The sequence below is a fragment of the Melanerpes formicivorus genome, unplaced genomic scaffold, assembly GCF_026170545.1.
Source record: "Melanerpes formicivorus ecotype bairdi unplaced genomic scaffold, bMelFor1.0.p_v2 SCAF_112, whole genome shotgun sequence".
Classification (NCBI taxonomy): domain Eukaryota; kingdom Metazoa; phylum Chordata; class Aves; order Piciformes; family Picidae; genus Melanerpes; species Melanerpes formicivorus.
Genome location: NW_027142464.1, coordinates 148,289 through 166,482, shown reverse-complemented (window position 1 = coordinate 166,482; position 18,194 = coordinate 148,289). Strand labels below are relative to the sequence as shown.

The following is an 18,194-nucleotide window of genomic DNA, read 5'->3' as shown; positions in this document are numbered from 1 at the left end:
CCGTCCGGCACCGGCCGCCGCCTGCTGGGCGGAGCAGCGTCAGCTGGTGCTGGCGGCGGCGGCCGGCAGCCTCGGGGTGGCGGCGGCGGGGAAAGGAGCTTGCGGTTATTTTCGGGCTGCCTCTGCCGCGCTCTGTTTCCGCGGCGCAGGGGATGGACGCTGCAGGCCTCACCCTGAAGCTGCTTTTAGTCGGGGACAGCGCCGTGGGGAAGTCCAGGTGCGGGCTGCGCGGGCCGGGCCGGGCGGGCCGGGCGCTCTCGACACTCAGCTGAGGTTTCGGTTTCTTTCCCCCACAGCCTGCTGCTGAGATTCACTGACGGTGCCTTTGAGCCGTGTCTGAAACCCACCATCGGTGAGCCCGGAATCCGTCCGTCCCCGAGCCGGGAACATTTTCGCTTGTTTTCGTCTGGGTCCCGTCGGCGAGAGGCAGCGGCGGGGAACGGGACCGGGACCGAGCCGTCGCTTGGTGGGAGGGGGAGGGGGGGGGGGGGCGGCTGCCAATCCCTTCTGACGAGCTTCCTCTTTTTCTGACTTCTTAGGTGTTGATTTTAAAGTGAAGAAAATGGTGGTAGGAGGTCACGCAGTGCAGCTTGCAATATGGGTAGGTTTTATTTCGGGCAGATAGGGGTAGCGTTGTTGCCGACAGATGCGAAGCCTTGCAGGAAAGGCATTTCATTCCCCTATCACCCAAAAGCACTCCCAGGACAGCACTCCAGCAACCTGCAGAAAAGTGAAGCTCTGTGTGAGGAGCTGCACGATTTCTTTTAGGGGTTATGTGTATAGGCTACCAGAAACAGCCCATGTCCTTTATTCTGGCTAAAACCATGGGGAGAAAAAAATAATAGACTTGATCCACAACAACTGAAAAGTTGCTTTAGATTTACTGGCAGACTAGAGTGTTTGTCCTGAACTTCTTGATGTTCTATTTCCACCGCTTGCACCCCGGGGAATCACATTGCAACTGTCTGATCAGGATTATTTGCAATATTAAATCACCACGTGTATCATTCTAAATAGAATGAAAGAGCCCTAGAAGGCAGAGAGTTTTCATCTGTAGTAACAGGTATTGAGAAAGAACATGCCATTGCTGTTTAAGTAATTGGGAATGTTGGAAGGAGAGCACATATGTAATATATGTAATATAAATGCTGAAACTTGAATTGTTTTCTTGGTTTTGTTTACACTTTGTGTACAGAACGTAGAGCAAGAGGCTCTAGGCAGCACTGCCCTAGCCAGCGAGGAGTATTTATTGGCTGTATTGTGAGCATGCCGGGCTCCAGCAGAAGCTGTGCTCACAATAACCAAGATACCTTTGTCTTAATAATTGCGTGGGGTGTGTCTCCTTGCTGTGAAATCAAAAGCAAGGCCAGAGCTTAGACAAGTTGTGTGTCTGGAAAAGGCACCAGGGCAGCACTCTGTAAAATACCGCCAGGAGAAACTGCTGATTGTGATGGGAGAAACAGCGCAGTCGTACAACGCTAAGCACGAACTTTAATGCCCGTAAGGTGCATCGGGGTCAAAAAGAGGCTTCTCCTGCAGTGTCAATGTGTGCATAGATGCCTAGGAGTACACTTGCCTCGGCAATGATGACCTGAATGAAGGAAATAGTGTCGATTTTAGCTGCTTGTAACACAGAAGAAATAAATCACAATGTAGCTGTTGCTCTCTCGAGTGTAGCCTGTACATAAATGTAAGTATATTTTATTGGTGCAATTCGTTTGCTTCTTCAGTGTCTGTTCTGAGGGGTTTTGAATTTCATGTTGCTCTCAGGAGAAGACTCTTGAGAATGTGTGACACATACTGCTGAAATGTTAAATGCCTTATCTGCTTGGAGTCCTAGCAAACTTAAAGTAGTTCTTTGTAACTGGATTCTCCTTTCCTGCCATGGAGGAGCAAATGAACATTTTGGGGAGCACTGTGTCTCATTTCCTGCAGAGTCTCTCACTGGAAAACCAGTTAATTTTCTCCCTCTGATTATTAAGCCTAGCTGGTTGGATTGCAGCCCTTCATGTGTTTCTCTTGAGTCTGGTTGACTTTCTTGCAGTCTCACTTAGGTTACAACTATCTGCACATATCACTTGGACCTTCAGTCAAGTCTTCTCCGTGCTTTCCTGCCCCTTCTTACGTTGTTTGCTGCTGCTAGTGTTTTCTGTCTGTTCTGCTGTTGGTTTCACATATCTTTCCTGGCCCTGTGTAGTTTAGAATACCTTGTTTTGTTCTGAACATATTTGATTTTGGGGTGGGGGGGTGGGGGGTGGGGTGTGGTTTGTTTTTGTTTGTTTGTCTTGTTTTGTTTTCTCCTCTGTAGGACACAGCAGGACAGGAGCGCTTTAGAACGCTGACTCCCAGTTATTACCGAGGAGCACAGGGGGTTGTTTTAGGTAGGAGGTATATGGTGGAAAAAATGTTACAAAAAAGTGTGGTTTTCATTACTACTGAATGCACATGTCATTACAAAAGGAGGTTGCCTGAGAAAAATCACAGGTGCAAGTATAGTTTTTCCAACATTACTCATCATTAGCTCAAATGCTGAGCACACAAAACCAGTGGCAGGACATAATGCTTCTTCCAGTTACTTTAAATTAAAGATGCAAGTTGTCACACTGCAAGCTGTTGAGTGGCTGAATTGTTAGCTTTGTAGTTATTCATGTGGTGAGCTGTTGGTAATAAGGCAGATCAGGGTCTTTTTTCCTCCCCAGAAACTCTTGCTGTAGGATTTCAGCCCCTTCTACTTGCTCCACCTCCTTTCTGCAAGCATGCCACTAAAGACAAGCCAGAGTTTGGGAGCCTAATCCAAAACTTGCTTTTCCACTGCCTTTCAGGAGTCTGAGTTTGCAGTCTAGAGGAGAGTAACACAAGCTGAGGTGCAAATCCCCCATGACTGACCTAATTGTGGCCTTCCAATATCTGAAGGGGGCCTACAGGAAGGCTGGGGAAGGACTTCTCAGGATCTCAGGTAGTGATAGGACTAGGGGGAATGGAATGAAGCTGGAGGTGGGGAGATTCAGGCTGGATGTGAGGAGGAGGTTCTTCACCATGAGAGTGGTGAAGCCCTGGAATGGGTTGTCCAGGGAGGTGGTTGAGGCCCCAGCCCTGGGGGTGTTTAAGCCCAGGCTGGATGAGGCTCTGGCCAGGCTGATCTAGTGTAGGGTGTCCCTGCCCATGGCAGGGGGGTTGGAACTAGATGATCCTTGTGGTCCCTTCCAACCCTGAATGAAACTATGAAACTACTGTAAGACATGAAGTTTGTATCCCAGGTAGTGGGTGGCTGTTCACTTTCTGCCTGACAGCTCCAGTTAGAAGAAGGGATTCTTACTCTTAGGGGTTGCAAAGGCTAAACGCCTTGCTGTACACAATGTTCTTTCTGTGATGTGAGCTTTTTAACCTTAGCAATTAAGTGAATGCAGTTACAAAGTTATCAGTCACCCAGTCGCATTTTGCTCGGAACAGGTGTTTGCAGCAGCAGCTCCTGTGCCTACTTACATATTCAGTGAGGTGACAAACATTTTTTGTCATCCAATTCCAAACTAGTAACAGGTGTAAGACAGGTAAGTATGATTTTTCTCTCGCAGATCTATTGCAGAGATGTTTGTGTTGCATTGTCCTTAGTGACTCTAGGTGAGCACAGCCAATGTGTTCCAGCTCTGGGAAGAGGATATGGTTGATTCATCTCTCTGAAATGCCCTAATACTGCTCTTTACTTTTGGGGGTGGGAGTGTGCATGTGTGTCAGCTAGTGAGGACCAAGTTCTGCCATAATGAAGTAACCATTGTTCAAGACTCTACAGCAGTGTGCCCAGGTGGCCAGGAGGGCCAATAGCATCCTGGCCTGCATTAGGAATAGTGTGGCCAGCAGGAGCAGGGAGGTCATTGTGCCCCTGTACTCTGCTTTGGTTAGGCTGCACCTTGAGTCCTGTGTTCAGTTCTGGGCCCCTCAGTTTAAGAAGGACATCGAAACACTTGAGCGTGTCCAGAGAAGGGCAACAAGGCTGGGGAGAGGCCTTGAACACAGCCCTGTGAGGAGAGGCTGAGGGAGCTGGGATTGTTTAGCCTGGAGAAGAGGAGGCTCAGGGGTGACCTCATTGCCCTCTACAACTACCTGAAAGGTGGTTGTAGCCAGGAAGGGGTTGGCCTCTTCTGCCAGGCAACCAGCACCAGAACAAGGGGACACAGTCTCAAGCTGCACCAGGGGAGGTTTAGACTCGAGGTGAGGAGGAAGTTCTTCACCAAGCGAGTCATTCGTCATTGGAACGGGTTGCCCAGGGAGGTGGTGGAGTCATCGACCCTGGAGGCATTCAAGGGGAGATTGGACGTGGCACTTGGTGCCATGGTCTAGTCGTGGGGTCTGTGTTGATAGGTTGGACTTGATGATCCTCGAGGTCCTTTCCAACCTAAGTGATACTGTGAGACTGTGATACAGATGTTAAGCACCTTTTCCTCTGTTACCAGTGTATGATGTTACAAGGAAAGACACGTTCGCTGGACTAGAGAGCTGGCTAAACGAGCTGGAAATGTATACCACCAAAAGCAACACTGTGAAGATGTTAGTTGGCAATAAAACTGACAAGGTCAGTTTGAAAAATGCATTCTTTGGTACTCTTTGACAGGTAGGTTGGTCATGATAGAGTATAAATGTGAAGTAAGTGCTGAAACAAACACAACTGTAGTGTGGGGAGGCATTATGTTCCGTCCCTGAGCAACCTAGGCTGGGCAGCTGCTGCTCCCTAGGTCATTTTAGCAGCAGATCTTGTTAAAGATTTTAATGGAAGTTTTCTGGAGAGATGCAACTGCTTGGACATTCTCTTTAGGTAGTGTGAAGTTCTGCCTAAAAACTGCTATGTACAATTGAAGCTCGGTGCAGTGCAACAGCACAGCTTGCTTTTTGGCCAGACTGTGGCCAGTCTGTGTGGCTGCTAGATGCAGTCATGGATATGTATGTTTCTGGGATGTTTTGACATATCTTAGATGTATGTTGCAGAGTGAGATACTTCACTCTTGCTCTGCTACAAGATGTTTGCCACGTGGGGCTATTCTGAACTAGGTTCTCTTCTGCCCTTTTCCCATTCTGTCAATTTTCAGATCCTTTGATGACTGTATACTGCCCCTGTACACTGCACTGGTTAGGCCACACCTCGAGTACTGTGTCCAGTTCTGGGCCCCTCAGTTTAGGAAGGAGGTTGACTTGCTGGAACGAGTCCAGAGAAGAGCAACAAAGTTGGTGAGGGGTTTGGAACACAGCCCTGTGAGGAAAGACTGAGGGAGCTGGGGTTGCTCAGCCTGGAGAAGAGGAGACTCAGGGGTGACCTTATCACTCTCTCCAACTACCTGAAGGGAGGTTGTAGACAGGTGGATGATGGTCTCTTCTCCCAGGCAGCCAGTACCAGAACAAGAGGACACAGTCTCAGGCTGTGCCAGGGGAAGTTCAGGTTGGATGTTAGGAAGAAGTTCTATACAGAAAGAGTGATTGCCCATTGGAATGGGCTGCCCAGGGAGGTGGTGGAGTCGCCATCATTGGAGGTGTTCAGGAGGAGACTTGCTGGGGTGCTTGGTGCCATGGGTTAGCTGTTTGGGTGGGTTGGATTGGTTGATGGGTTGGACATGATGATCTTGAAGGTCTCTTCCAACCTGGTTTGGTTTATTCTAATAAAGGTTTATTCTAATAAAGGTTTTCAGCTTATTGACTACCAGAACTGCCCTTCTGGCATGCATCTTGGTCCTAGTTGATTCAGAAGATAGCAACACATTAATTTCCTACTGATTTGATGTTGCTGCTGTTCAGTTTGGCCCCCTAACAACCTGCCTAGCAGGGACCTATCTGTAGAGCTGGAAGATCCAGTTGCTGATGACTACATAGTTTGATAGACTTTCTTTCAGCAGGATGCCAGTGCTTTTCCAGGGACTTCCTTAAAGTGGAAAGTGTAACTTATTTTAGTCATGTTCTTCACGTTCTACAACTATCTGAAGGGAGGTTGTAGCCAGGTGGGGGTTGGTCTCTTCTCCCAGGCAAGCAGCAGCAGAACAAGAGGACACAGTCTCAAGCTGTGCCAGGGGAGGTTTAGGCTGGAGGTGAGGAGAAAGTTCTTCACAGAAGGAGTAATTGGCCAGTGGAATGTGCTGCCCAGGGAGGTGGTGTAGTCCCTGTTGGTGTTCAGAAAAGGACTGGATGTGGCACTTGGAGCCATGGTTTAGTTGTCAGGAGGTGCTAGAGATTAGGAATAGGTTGGACTTGATGATCTTGGGGCTGCTCAGTCTGCAGAAGAGAAGGCTCCAAGGTGACCTAATTGTGGCCTTCCAGTATCTGAAGGGGGCCTACAGGAAGGCTGGGGAAGGACTTCTCAGGATCTCAGGACTAGGGGGAATGGAATGAAGCTGGAGGTGGGGAGATTCAGGCTGGATGTGAGGAGGAGGTTCTTCACCATGAGAGTGGTGAAGCCCTGGAATGGGTTGTCCAGGGAGGTGGTCGAGGCCCTGTCCCTGGAGGTGTTTAAGGCCAGGCTGGCTGAGGCTCTGTCCAGGCTGATCTAGTGTGGGGTGTCCCTGCCCATGGCAGGGGGGTTGGAACTAGATGATCCTTGTGGTCCCTTCCAACCCTGAATGATACTATGATACTATGATCTCTCGGTTCTTTTTCCAGCCTGGTTGATTCTATTCTATGATTCATTCATCTCTGCAGCCCGATCGTGAGGTGGAGAGAACAGAAGGACTCCAGTTTGCTAGGAAACGCTCTCTGCTTTTCATAGGTATGTCACCCTTGTGCCAAAAGCTCCCAGCTCATTAGCACCAGCTCCTTTGGCTGCATTAGTTCATCAGCATGGCTGTAGGTTTTGTTTTTCAGAGCTGCTCTGCACTGGCTGCAATTGGAGGTACCTTTCTCTGAAACCCAGCCATTTACTTCCTATGATGTGTAGGCATGGATTTTATATTCTTTTGAAACTAGCAGGATGGTTTTTCAATTCAGAGCCCCTAAGATTGGCATTTTTTTTCTCCTGACTGATGTCAGCAAGGACCTTGGGGCATCTTGTTTCATTTCCAAGCTGCTGCTGCAGCCACACGAGACAGTATTGTCAGACCAATCGGGTGTGCAGTACGAAGGTACAAAGATGGTGCACAAATGGTGTGGGAGCTTTGTTTGGTTGGATTTTTTTTCTTCAATAGGAAGTGGAGCTCCCTGAGGAGATTTTCAGAAGGAACCAAGAGAAATACATAGTGAAAACCACGCAATTCCCTCTGCATTCTTTGCTTCCCAGCTGAGTTGTCGTTGTAGTGTAAATTTGTTGTCATTGTAGTGTAAATTTGTTGTCGTTGTAGTGTAAATTTGCTGTCACAACCTGGGAACCATTTCTGTTTCTCCCTTACAGGGAGAAGGGGCAGTTGTGGAAATTTCTGAGGTGGAAAAATTAGGTGCTTCAGACTGGGGCACATTTCTGTTTGTCAGAGTTAACTTAAGTATGCCTTTAAGGGAGAATGGAGAAGGAGGTGGATTCATTCAAAACAATGAAAAGCATCTTCTCTCTGGTCCCAAAGAATGTATTACAAAGTGGGATAGTCCCTGCAAATCAGATAAAATTCTTCCCTTCCCTTTCTTCCCCCTCCACCAGAGACCAGTGCCAAGACCCAGGATGGAGTGCAACATGCCTTTGAGGAGCTAGTCCTGAAGATCTTACAGACACCAGGTCTTTGGGAGCAAAGCGCAGAGAAGCGCAGAGTCCAGCTGATGACATCTTCGGCACAGCAGGATGGAAGCTCATGTGGTGCATACTGTCCACTTTCTTAAATCTACAGGTGGCTGTTCTGCAGGAACTTTTAAAAAGGGGGGTGGGCTTCCCAGGAACCAGTCTGTGCCTTGCAGTGTGTTATCATTGCTTGCACTTACTTAATCACGGCAGCTGTTCTGTCGCTACTTTCTGTCCTCAGAGTTACACTTTTACATCTTGAGCCAAGAGATGGCTTTACCTAGGTGGTAGTGCCTGTTAGTGCTGTGAAAGAATCATCGAGGTAGGCACAAGTTTGACTCAAGACAGGACTACCTTAAGTCATACTTAAGGGAAAGGGTGTGGCCAGAAGCTCTGATAAAGGTACATCCCTTAACGTGCTCTTAGGGAAACGCTGACCAAAGCCAATGTCTGCTTGCAGTATTCACCAAAAGGCGGTGGAGGGGATCTGTGTGTATGGGGAAGGGGGAAGACAGCACAAATTTATGTAGCTCAGGCATTTGCAAGTATATATGTACCTGTGCCTTACACATACAAAATGTCAGTAGCCACAAAAGGTGTTCATTCTGTTCATAGAGCAGAGGCAAGCAGAACAGCAAAAACGATGTTGGGAAACCAAGGTATGTCTGAGGAGGCTTGTGGACTGAAAACCTACCTAAGAGCCAAAGAATTCTGAGAGTGGTTGGAAAGAGTGGAAAAAACACAACTATTAGGAAGTTGTAAAAGGGAGCATGGGAAGCATTTTCTAGAAGAAAATGAAGTTAGAAGTCTGGGTTGAAGGGCTAACCCTGTGGCCTTAATGCTGGTGGCTGCTTTGCTGAACTTGCATTTTGTTGCTGCTCTGTTCTGATGTTCTCACTAAATATTGCCAACATTTTAGCCTAAAGAAAATCCAAGACAATCTAAGCAGAAACACTCATTTCAGTTAGGGCACAACAATAAACCTCAATGTTCTGTTTCTCAGTAAGACTACCAGGAGAACCAGCTTGCTTTTACATTACGGAAGTGGAACCTGATTTCAGGAGGTCTCTACCAACTTTTCACTGCACGTTTTGGAAGCCACTGAAATCCTAGGCAGGCTTTTCTGCTGTCTAGGAATTTAAGATGTTCACAGGCTTTACTGTTTGTAATTGTACCCTTTTTTCCCCCCCTCTGAGACATAGCTTCTTGTGGGTTGTACTTAGCAGAAACAGCTGAACGAGGAAAGCATCTTTGTATGTCTGCTCCTCCTTAAGCTCTCAATACTGTCTGAAAGGGCAAAATAAAGTAGTGTTTGTCGTAGTTTGGGCTGGGTGCCCTCTGCTACAGGGGTGTTTCCTGTGTCCAGAAGTCCAGCCCAGTGGGTGGACACAGGAAATTAGGTTATTTCCTACCATAATCCCTTGCACCACTATAAGTTTCACGGCGGGGTCTGGCACTTCCTCTTTCCTTCCTCTCCGCCACCTGGTAACTGGGGGAGAGATCTCCCCCACGGGGGGATGGGCAGTCTCAGATCTGGCCAGCTGAGACTAGCGGGAAGGAGGAGCCCTGGGGGTTTTGGGTGCACCCTCAGGTGGGGATGGGATCTCTCTGGGTCTGTTTTGGGATTTCTTCTTGTCACTGTGTCTCTAGGTCTCTGCACGCACTCACTGTTCTCTATGTAAACTTTCCATCACTTTTGCAATCTGTTTTGTCTGAGTCATTATTCCTGCCCGTGGTGGGGAGGGGGTTTGCCCCAACCCATTACAGGGTTTTAGCACACTCTTAAAACATGGCTATCTGTTTGGAGGAAGCAGCCAACAATGGGCATGTTTTAAACTTGACACACTTTCTATCCCATTCCAGAGAAATTAAGGTGTTTATTACAACACAACCCAAACACACAACCCCTGACTGATCATGCACGTACTATATAGATTAAAAACACCTAAGTACCACCAAGCTAACCCAGAGAAAGGTGATGCAGGTAACTGTCCTACACAACTGTTTGTGCTTCAGTTAATGTAGACTCAGTGACACTTGTATATAAGAAATGTGCTTTCACTATGCAGTATTGTTACTTTTGCTAAATGCCTTGCAAAAAGAGTAATATCCTCCTCTTAACACCATGAAGACTGGTGCCCCAAAAGGGAGAGTTTAACAGGCAGAGTACATAGGAAAGATTTGATCTCAGCAGGCAGTGGCAGACAAAATGCTGTAAGCTAACCTGCACCTGTACACTACAACTTTTTTTTCCATAGGCACTTCCAGAATCATCCCTCTGCACTTTCTTACTGACACCCAACTGAAAACATCCTCTATATTCAACCCCTGAAATACACACACATTGTTCTGATAGTCAAGATTCCTGCAGGACAATGTGGCCCTAGCAGATGCCCTGGAAACTTTCACCTGATTTGGAAAAAGTAGTCATAGCTGCTGGCAGGATGATGATAAGGGCCACAAGGATGAGCAGAGGGCTGGAGCACCTCTCCTATGAGGACAGACTGAAGGAGTTGGGGCTGTTCAGTCTGCAGAAGAGAAGGCTCTGAGGTCACCTAATTGTGGTCTTCCAGGATCTGAAGGGGGCCTACAGGAAGGCTGGGGAAGGACTTCTCAGGATCTCAGGGAGTGATAGGACTAGGGGGAATGGAATGAAGCTGGAGGTGGGGAGATTCAGGCTGGAGGTGAGGAGGAGGTTCTTCCCCATGAGAGTGGTGAAACCCTGGAATGGGTTGTCCAGGGAGGTGGTCGAGGCCCTGTCCCTGGAGGTGTTTAAGGCCAGGCTGGCTGAGGCTCTGGCCAGGCTGATGTAGTGTGGGGTGTCCCTGCCCATGGCAGGGGGGCCGGAACTAGATGATCCTTGTGGTCCCTTCCAACCCTGAATGATACTATGACACTATGATATGACCTTTGGGCTCAGCTACTTAGTACTTCAGCCTCCTTTCAGCAGGAGGAGTTATTGTCAGGCAGACTAAAAAAGTCTCCTGCTCACAGGGTAACATTTGTCCTGCATCAGGAGGAAGAGATTAGGAAAGTGAGCGCAAGCTCTGGCTGATTAGCATGATAGCTGCGCAAGACATCTTGGCAGTGTTGGGAAGTGTGGGGACAAACAAGAAGAGAACTGTATCTCAGCCACCAAGAGACCTACAGCTTACACTGGCCTAGTTTTAGGGTCTAACTGTAAAGGATTTGCAACTGAAGATCCTGAGTGAAGGGATCTGTTCTGCTGGCCTGACAGCCAGTTGAACTTTTGAGGAACTGAGGTGGAGTAAGCACCCTTCCAAGGTCATCCTTCCCACCTAGCTGAAGCAGCTTATTCTGCAGGCATACTGGTTTCTAAAAAGTACCTTTTTTGGCTGCCTCAACTCTCTAGCTACGAAAGTTGGGGTGAAAGGATGAAAATCCCAGCTGGTTAGTGCTCTAGCACTACTTCAAACGCTTTGGAATGTAGGCCCTCTGTGACCCTTCCCTGTGCAACATGCACTACTTACAGTCTAAAAGTTACTCCAGTATTTTACTGGTCTGTTTATTCTGAGTGTTCACTTTGAAGTGACAGCTGCTCATTTAAGATTTTCATTCAGGAAGGTCAGGTCACATTTTGACTGTGTTGTTTTCCTTTTCAGTCTTTATTACCTTCTAGATAGACCAGCAATTTGGAAGAGAATTTGTCATATATATACACACACACACACACAAGATATTTTTATACACTCTTTCCCTTAAACAGATAGGCTATGACCTCACCCAGTTGACTGGCACCCAAAATGCATCCTTGTTTAGTTTCTCTAACACAGATTTCAGCTGATTGCATGCACTCTGAAGATCTTCTTTCACCAGCACAGTGTCAATTAAATGACCGTATTGCTCTTCAATGAAAGCTGCTGAATGAATAATTTCCTGCTGTTCTTCATCCTGCTGATCAATGCAAGAAGATGGCATGAAATTTACAGCATCTGTTTTAAAGTTACTAGCACTTTATTAGCACAGTAAGGAATTAACTTTGAAAGGAGAGCTGATACCCCTAAGAAAAGGTAGGGAAGAGATTACAACTGGTGACGCTGCATGCTGCCTAAGCTAACACTTGGAAGTCACTCCAAAATTGACAATGAATGCTGGAACCACTGTCCTCAAGCTCACTAATTTTAAGGGCCTGCATGAAAACTTACCAAATGAACAAAGCTCTGTTAAATACACATTTCAGTTCAGCTTAATGACATGATGCACTCCTGCTATTTCTCTTTGCACTTACACAGCGCCAGTTTGCAGCTGGTCTAGGTTTGGGCCTCATAAGACATCCACGTGCTGTCTGTTGTATGTACCTGAGCGGGTGTTAACTCTGAAGGCATCAGGAAAAGGTGGCCATAAAATGGCCTTACCATTTGGTGGGGTTGCTCATCAGAAATGTAAAACAATTAAGTTTGTCTGAGCTCAGCAGCAGCTTCCTCAGGCTGCGCCAAGGGAAGTTCAGGCTGGAGGTCAGGAGGAAGTTTTACACAGAGAGAGTGATTGCCCATTGGAATGGGCTGCCTGGGGAGGTGGTGGAGTCACCATCGCTGGAGGTGTTCAGGAGGAGACTTGATGGGGTGCTTGGTGCCATGGTTTAGTTGGTTGGGTGGTGTTGGATGATAGGTTGGACTTGATGATCTTGAAGGTCTCTTCCAACCTGGTCCTGTCCTGTCCTGTCCTGTCCTGTCCTGTCCTGTCCTGTCCTATTCTTCTCTTCTCTTCTCTTCTCTTCTCTTCTCTTCTCTTCTCTTCTCTTCTCTTCTCTTCTCTTCTCTTCTCTTCTCTTCTCTTCTCTTCTCTTCTCTTCTCTTCTCTTCTCTTCTCTTCTCTTCTCTTCTCTTCTCTTCTCTTCTCTTCTCTTCTCTTCTCTTCTCTTCTCTTCTCTTCTCTTCTCTTCTCTTCTCTTCTCTCCTATCCTATCCTATCCTATCCTATCCTATCCTATCCTATCCTATCCTATCCTATCCTATCCTATCCTATCCTATCCTATCCTATCCTATCCCTCTGCTGCAGCCTCTGAATGATGTACAGCGAGGAGACACGCACTTTGCTTTGTATTACAGAGTGGTGTTTTAGGAGTCAGAGAGCCTTAATCTGCAGTTCCAGCTAAAGTTCCTTTCACTCTATGTGCACAGGACCCGCTTAGAGCCACACACTGACCCTTGCTAGCATGGGAAAAGAGCTCTTCCATATTGCAGAAATGCCACTCCAAACACTTCCTTCATATCTAAACAGACATTAAGGTTAGAATACTTACAAGGGGGGCTGAGATTTCTTCTGACACGGGAGACTTTAAGACCTGTTTTTTCTTTTCTGGAATGAGAGGCTTCACAAAGATAACATAAGGCTTAAACTCAGGAGTCCTCAAGTGCTTCACTGCCTGTGAACAGATGATTATTTTGCTTTTTTTCCTGGTTATACATCAATGATCTACTCAAGCTGGGTTCAACAGTTTCACTAGTGTGCACTCTGGTGTAAAGTCCTGTGCAATAATATACATCTGACCACGTCAACTTTTTGCTTTCAAAAGGAAATCTTTTTTCCTAGTCCACCCACAAAATAGGAAGGAAAAAATTCAAAGATAAACTCACAGTATGGAGAGATTAAGAGTGGATATACTGGCACGAGTTACAACACTTCCTTTTGCTTCAGAAGCAATAGGAAGAAATAAGAATGAAACCCTGGGGGTGTTTAAGGCCAGGCTGGCTGAGGCTCTGGCCAGGCTGATCTAGTGTGGGGTGTCCCTGCCCATGGCAGGGGGGTTGGAACTAGATAATCCTTGTGCTCTCTTCCAACCCTGAATGATACTATGATACTCTGATACTATACTATGCTTTAGGCACCCAGGAACTGCAAACACTGCTGTGCTTCCTGAAGATGCCATTCCACTTAGCCAGCAATAAAACTGTCTGCTAGAAACAGTGGAGGCCAGTGACAAGTGGAGTCCCTCAGGGATCAGTCCTGGGACCTGTCTTGTTCAACATCTTTGTGGGTGACATGGACAGTGGCACTGAGTGCACCCTCAGCAAGTTTGCTGATGACACCAAGCTGTGTGGTGCAGCAGACACGCTGGAGGGAAGGGAGGCCATTCAGAGGGACCTTGACAGGCTGGAGAGGTGGGCACAAGCCAACCTCATGAAGTTCAATAAGAGCAAGGGCAGGGTCCTGCATCTGGGTCGAGGCAATCCCAGGCACAAATCCAGGCTGGGCAGTAACTGGCTGGAAAGCAGCCCTGAGGAGAGAGACTTGGGGGTGCTGGGGGACAAAAAGCTCAACAGGAGCTCTCAGTGTGCACTTGCAGCCCAGAAAGCCAATCAGATCCTGGGCTGCATCAGGAGAAGTGTGGCCAGCAGGTCGAGGGAGGTGATCCTCCCCCTCTACTCAGCCCTGGTGAGACCCCACCTGGAGTACTGTGTCCAGTTCTGGAGCCCCTATTACAAGAGGGATGTGGAGGTGCTGGAAGGTGTCCAGAGAAGGGCCACAAGGATGATCAGAGGGCTGGAGCACCTCTCCTGTGAGGACAGACTGAAGGAGTTGGGGTAGTTCAGTCTGCAGAAGAGAAGGCTCCGAGGTGACCTCATTGTGGCCTTCCAGTATCTGAAGGGGGCCTACAGGAAGGCTGGGGAAGGACTTCTGAGGATCTCAGGTAGTGGTAGGACTAGGGGGAATGGAATGAAGCTGGAGGTGGGGAGATTCAGGCTAGATGTGAGGAGGAGGTTCTTCACCATGAGAGTGGTGAGACCCTGGAATGTGTTGTCCAGGGAGGTGGTCGAGGCCCCATCCCTGGGGGTGTTTAAGAGCAGGCTGGCTGAGGCTCTGGCCAGGCTGATCTAATGTGGGGTTTCCCTGCCCATGGCAGGGGGGTTGGAACTAGATGATCCTTGTGGTCCCTTCCAACCCTGAATGAAACTATGATACTATGAAACACAGGTTCTGAGAGCATCACTGTTCTTTGCAAGGCAAGTGACCACAAACAGTGAACAACATCAGCTACTTAGGCTGGTAACCTGGTGAAGAAATATTTGCTTGCTTTAAAAGCGGCAGAACTTACTTCAGGTACCACATCCACCAAACAAACCTTCTTTTTAGCCATCACAGACCGGATTGCCTCAAGGCTTGTACCATATAGGTTTTCTTTGTATTCTCCATGTTCCACAAATCTAAAAAGTCAATATAAACACCATCCATAAAGAACATAGAACTAAAAAGTCTTCCTGCAATCACAGTAGTCAAATGGAGGGAAGGGGAGGGAAGAGGAGGGAAGAGGGCATTCTTTTTCCTGCTTATTTCCCCCCCCTCCCCTTCTTGGTTATTTAGTGGCAATGCCACTAACAGCCCTTCAGCACTACTGACCAAGAGGGGAAGAAGCTGCATTGATTCAGCTGAGTGATGTTTAAGCCTAATAGAAGACATAGGAGGTTTTTCTCTGAGACTAGAACAAAGCTGGCAAGGAGATGGATGCAAATGCTTTCTTCTTCTGGGAAACTAGCCAAAAAAAACCCATCAATCTATGCTTTCAGGAAACACATTCAATATTAAAGCCCTTCAGATCCATTGATTCAGTCTCCAACCCACTGAGAGTGGACTTATGAATAAAACTGGTTACTCATCATATTAAATGATGATTAAATAGGCCCAGCTAGATATGTTGCTTTCACTAGGTTCAATTCTGACTAATCACACTGCTAAATTTTAGCTTGTGATCCTACCAGTTCTGTGTTGTTTCTAAACTGTTTGTTACTAAATTTGAGTGAATGCTAACAGCCCAAAGAGGTTTTTAACCTAAAAAGTCAAACCCTTCTGACACAGCTAGCATTGAGTGCACCCTCAGCAAGTTTGCTGATGACACCAAGCTGTGTGGTGCAGCAGACAGGCTGGAGGGAAGGGAGGCCATCCAGAGGGACCTTGACAGGCTGGAGAGGTGGGCACAGGCCAACCTCATGAAGTTCAATAGGAGCAAGTGCAGGGTCCTGCATCTGGGTCGAGGCAATCCCAGGCACAAATCCAGGCTGGGCAGTGACTGGCTGGAAAGCAGCCCTGAGGAGAGAGACTTGGGGGTGCTGGTGGACAAAAAGCTCAACAGGAGCTCTCAGTGTGCACTTGCAGCCCGCAAAGCCAATCAGATCCTGGGCTGCATCAGGAGAAGTGTGGCCAGCAGGTCAAGGGAGGTGATCCTCCCCCTCTACTCAGCCCTGGTGAGGCCCCACCTAGAGTACTGTGTCCAGTTCTGGAGCCCCTATTACAAGAGGGATGTGGAGGTGCTGGAAGGTGTCCAGAGAAGGGCCACAAGGATGATCAGAGGGCTGGAGCACCTCTCCTATGAGGACAGACTGAAGGAGTTGGGGCTGTTCAGTCTGCAGAAGAGAAGGCTCCAAGGTGACCTCATTGTGGCCTTCCAGTATCTGAAGGGGACCTACAGGAAGGCTGGGGAAGGACTTCTCAGGATCTCAGGTAGTGATAGGACTAGGGGGAATGGAATGAAGCTGGAGGTGGGGAGATTCAGGCTAGATGTGAGGAGGAGGTTCTTCACCATGAGAGTGGTGAAACCCTGGAATGGAATGGGTTATCCAGGGAGGTGGTCAAGGCCCTGTCCCTGGAGGTGTTTAAGCCCAGGCTGGCTGAGGCTCTGTCCAGGCTGATCTAGTGTGGGGTGTCCCTGCCCATGGCAGGGGGGTTGGAACTAGATGACCCTTGTGGTCCCTTCCAACCCTGACTGATACTATGATACTATGATACACCATAACTAGCAGTATTTTTGAAATACAGTCAAGCATGCCAGGAGTTTAAAATCAACTCACTTGTTTTGCTGCACATCTGTCTCAAATGACTGCTTAGAGACAAAGTTGTATTCTACTCCCTCTTTCTCATGACTTTTCTTTGACCTGGTTGTATCTAGAAAAAAGTGCACATGTGCCAAGTTATGTGGTGATCTATTCTGCTACTAAGGGCAAATACAGGGTAGGAAAACAAAAACCAATCTCAAGTACTTCTGAGATGTGCATATAAACAATAACCAGATGACCATCCATCAGTGCAGCTAGCAACACACTCAGCATTTATGGAATACATTTGCAGCATGCAGAAGTCAGTAAATTTTACTCACGTGGAACGGCAACACCATACTCCTGTGGGTTCTCTGACACAACCTTCTGCTTGAGCTCACTTAATTTGGCCCCCAAACAACCTGATGAAACAAAACTGACTGACAGATTTCTCTGTGGAATGAAATACTGCACAGGGAATTTCACACAAGCATCCGTTTCACACAAACTATGGCACAGAAGTGTGCTTAAAGACACTTGCACATAAAGAGACCTTATAACCTGCCAGGTGCTTGAGCAACACCATCAGAGAAGAAGCCTGAGTCCCTGAGCAGCCTACAAACCTGTGTCAGCACCAAGCCAGAAAGTCTGTGATGGTAGCAGGCAGTTTTATGAGCTATCCTTGAGACATCCTGGGACACTGCCTTAACACAAACCTGCTAAGCATACTGAGTTGAAGTTGCATGCAAAACTTTGTTAGGTATTTCTAACTACCTTTTCACTACTTACTCTGACAGTGTAAGCATGCATGTGCGTGAGAACCAATGGGAAACAGAACACTGAGGAGTCCTACATGACCTGGCTCACCGGTGAGGTCCCAGGTGACTGGGAACTGACCAAGGTGGTCCCCATCCATAAGAAAGGTCAGATGGAGGAACCTGGAAACTCCAGGCCAGACAGCCTGACCTCAGTGCCAGGGAAAGTGACGGAGCAGATTATCCTGGCGGCAATCACTGCGCACCTGAAGGATGGCCAAGGGCTCAGGTCCAGCCAGCATGGATTTAGGAAGGGCAGGTCCTGCCTGTCCAACCTGATCTCCTTCTATGATCAGGTGACCCGTCTGGTGGACGTGGGGAGGCTGTGGATGTGGTCTGCCTGGACTTCAGCAAGGCCTTTGACACCGTCCCCCACAGCAAACTGCTGGCTAAGCTGTCAGCTCGTGGATGGGACCACTACACTCTGTGCTGGGTTAGGAACTGGCTGGAGGGCTGGGCCCAGAGAGTGGTGGTGAATGGTGCCACATCCAGCTGGCGGCCAGTGACCAGTGGTGTCCCCCAGGGATCAGTTCTTGGCCCTGTCCTCTTCAACATATTCATTGATGATCTGGATGAGGGGGTCGAGTCAGTCATCAGCAAGTTTGCAGATGACACCAAGTTAGGAGCAGATGTTAGTCAGTTAGAGGGTAGAAAGGCTCTGCAGAGGGACCTCGACCGACTGGGCAGATGGGCAGAGGCCAATGGGATGGCATTCAACAAGTCCCAGTGCCGAGTGCTGCACTTTGGCTACGGCAATCCCATGCAGAGCTACAGGCTGGGGTCGGAGTGGCTGAGAGCTCCCAAACAGAGAGGGACCTGGGGATGCTGATCGACAGCCACCTGAATATGAGCCAGCAGTGTGCCCAGGTGGCCAGGAGGGCCAATAGCATCCTGGCCTGCATTAGGAATAGTGTGGCCAGCAGGAGCAGGGAAGTCATA

At 48.1% G+C, this 18,194-nt stretch overlaps 2 protein-coding genes across 8 annotated transcripts in view; one reads left to right on the top strand and one right to left on the bottom strand.

Annotated features, from left to right (window-relative positions):
- Positions 1 to 41: 41 nt before the first annotated feature.
- On the top strand, positions 42 to 9,374 carry LOC137455863 (ras-related protein Rab-18-B-like). The gene is made up of 7 exons (XM_068166997.1): positions 42 to 217; positions 297 to 352; positions 540 to 601; positions 2,309 to 2,381; positions 4,449 to 4,567; positions 6,673 to 6,739; positions 7,598 to 9,374. Exons 1-7 carry the CDS (start codon positions 153 to 155, stop codon positions 7,771 to 7,773), a joined length of 618 nt encoding a protein of 205 aa, XP_068023098.1. The 5' UTR covers positions 42 to 152; the 3' UTR covers positions 7,774 to 9,374.
- Positions 9,375 to 9,533: 159 nt separating this feature from the next.
- MPP3 (MAGUK p55 scaffold protein 3) overlaps positions 9,534 to 18,194 on the bottom strand; it is a 34,006-nt gene continuing 25,345 nt past the window's right edge. For 2 of the 7 annotated variants that reach the window (XM_068166991.1, XM_068166996.1), the window contains exons 15-19: positions 16,782 to 16,862; positions 16,477 to 16,570; positions 14,730 to 14,838; positions 12,936 to 13,058; positions 9,535 to 11,584 (exon numbers count right to left, since the gene is read on the bottom strand). In XM_068166991.1, coding sequence (XP_068023092.1) covers positions 11,405 to 11,584; positions 12,936 to 13,058; positions 14,730 to 14,838; positions 16,477 to 16,570; positions 16,782 to 16,862 — 587 coding nt within the window. In that variant the 3' untranslated portion in view covers positions 9,535 to 11,404. Of the gene's footprint in view, positions 11,588 to 12,935; positions 13,059 to 14,729; positions 14,839 to 16,476; positions 16,571 to 16,781; positions 16,863 to 18,194 lie in introns of all 7 variants that reach the window. The other 5 variants (XM_068166992.1, XM_068166993.1, XM_068166989.1 and 2 more) reach the window with 3 other exon arrangements.

What these genes read in the sequence shown, in the direction of transcription:
- LOC137455863 (XM_068166997.1), top strand. Translation starts at nt 153, where the DNA reads ATGGACGCTGCAGGCCTCACCCTGAAGCTGCTTTTAGTCGGGGACAGC. An exon ending in CAGTGCAGCTTGCAATATGG is followed by an intron (nt 602 to 2,308) that starts GTAGGTTTTATT and finishes TCTCCTCTGTAG; the next exon opens with GACACAGCAGGACAGGAGCG. An exon ending in ACGCTCTCTGCTTTTCATAG is followed by an intron (nt 6,740 to 7,597) that starts GTATGTCACCCT and finishes CCCCTCCACCAG; the next exon opens with AGACCAGTGCCAAGACCCAG.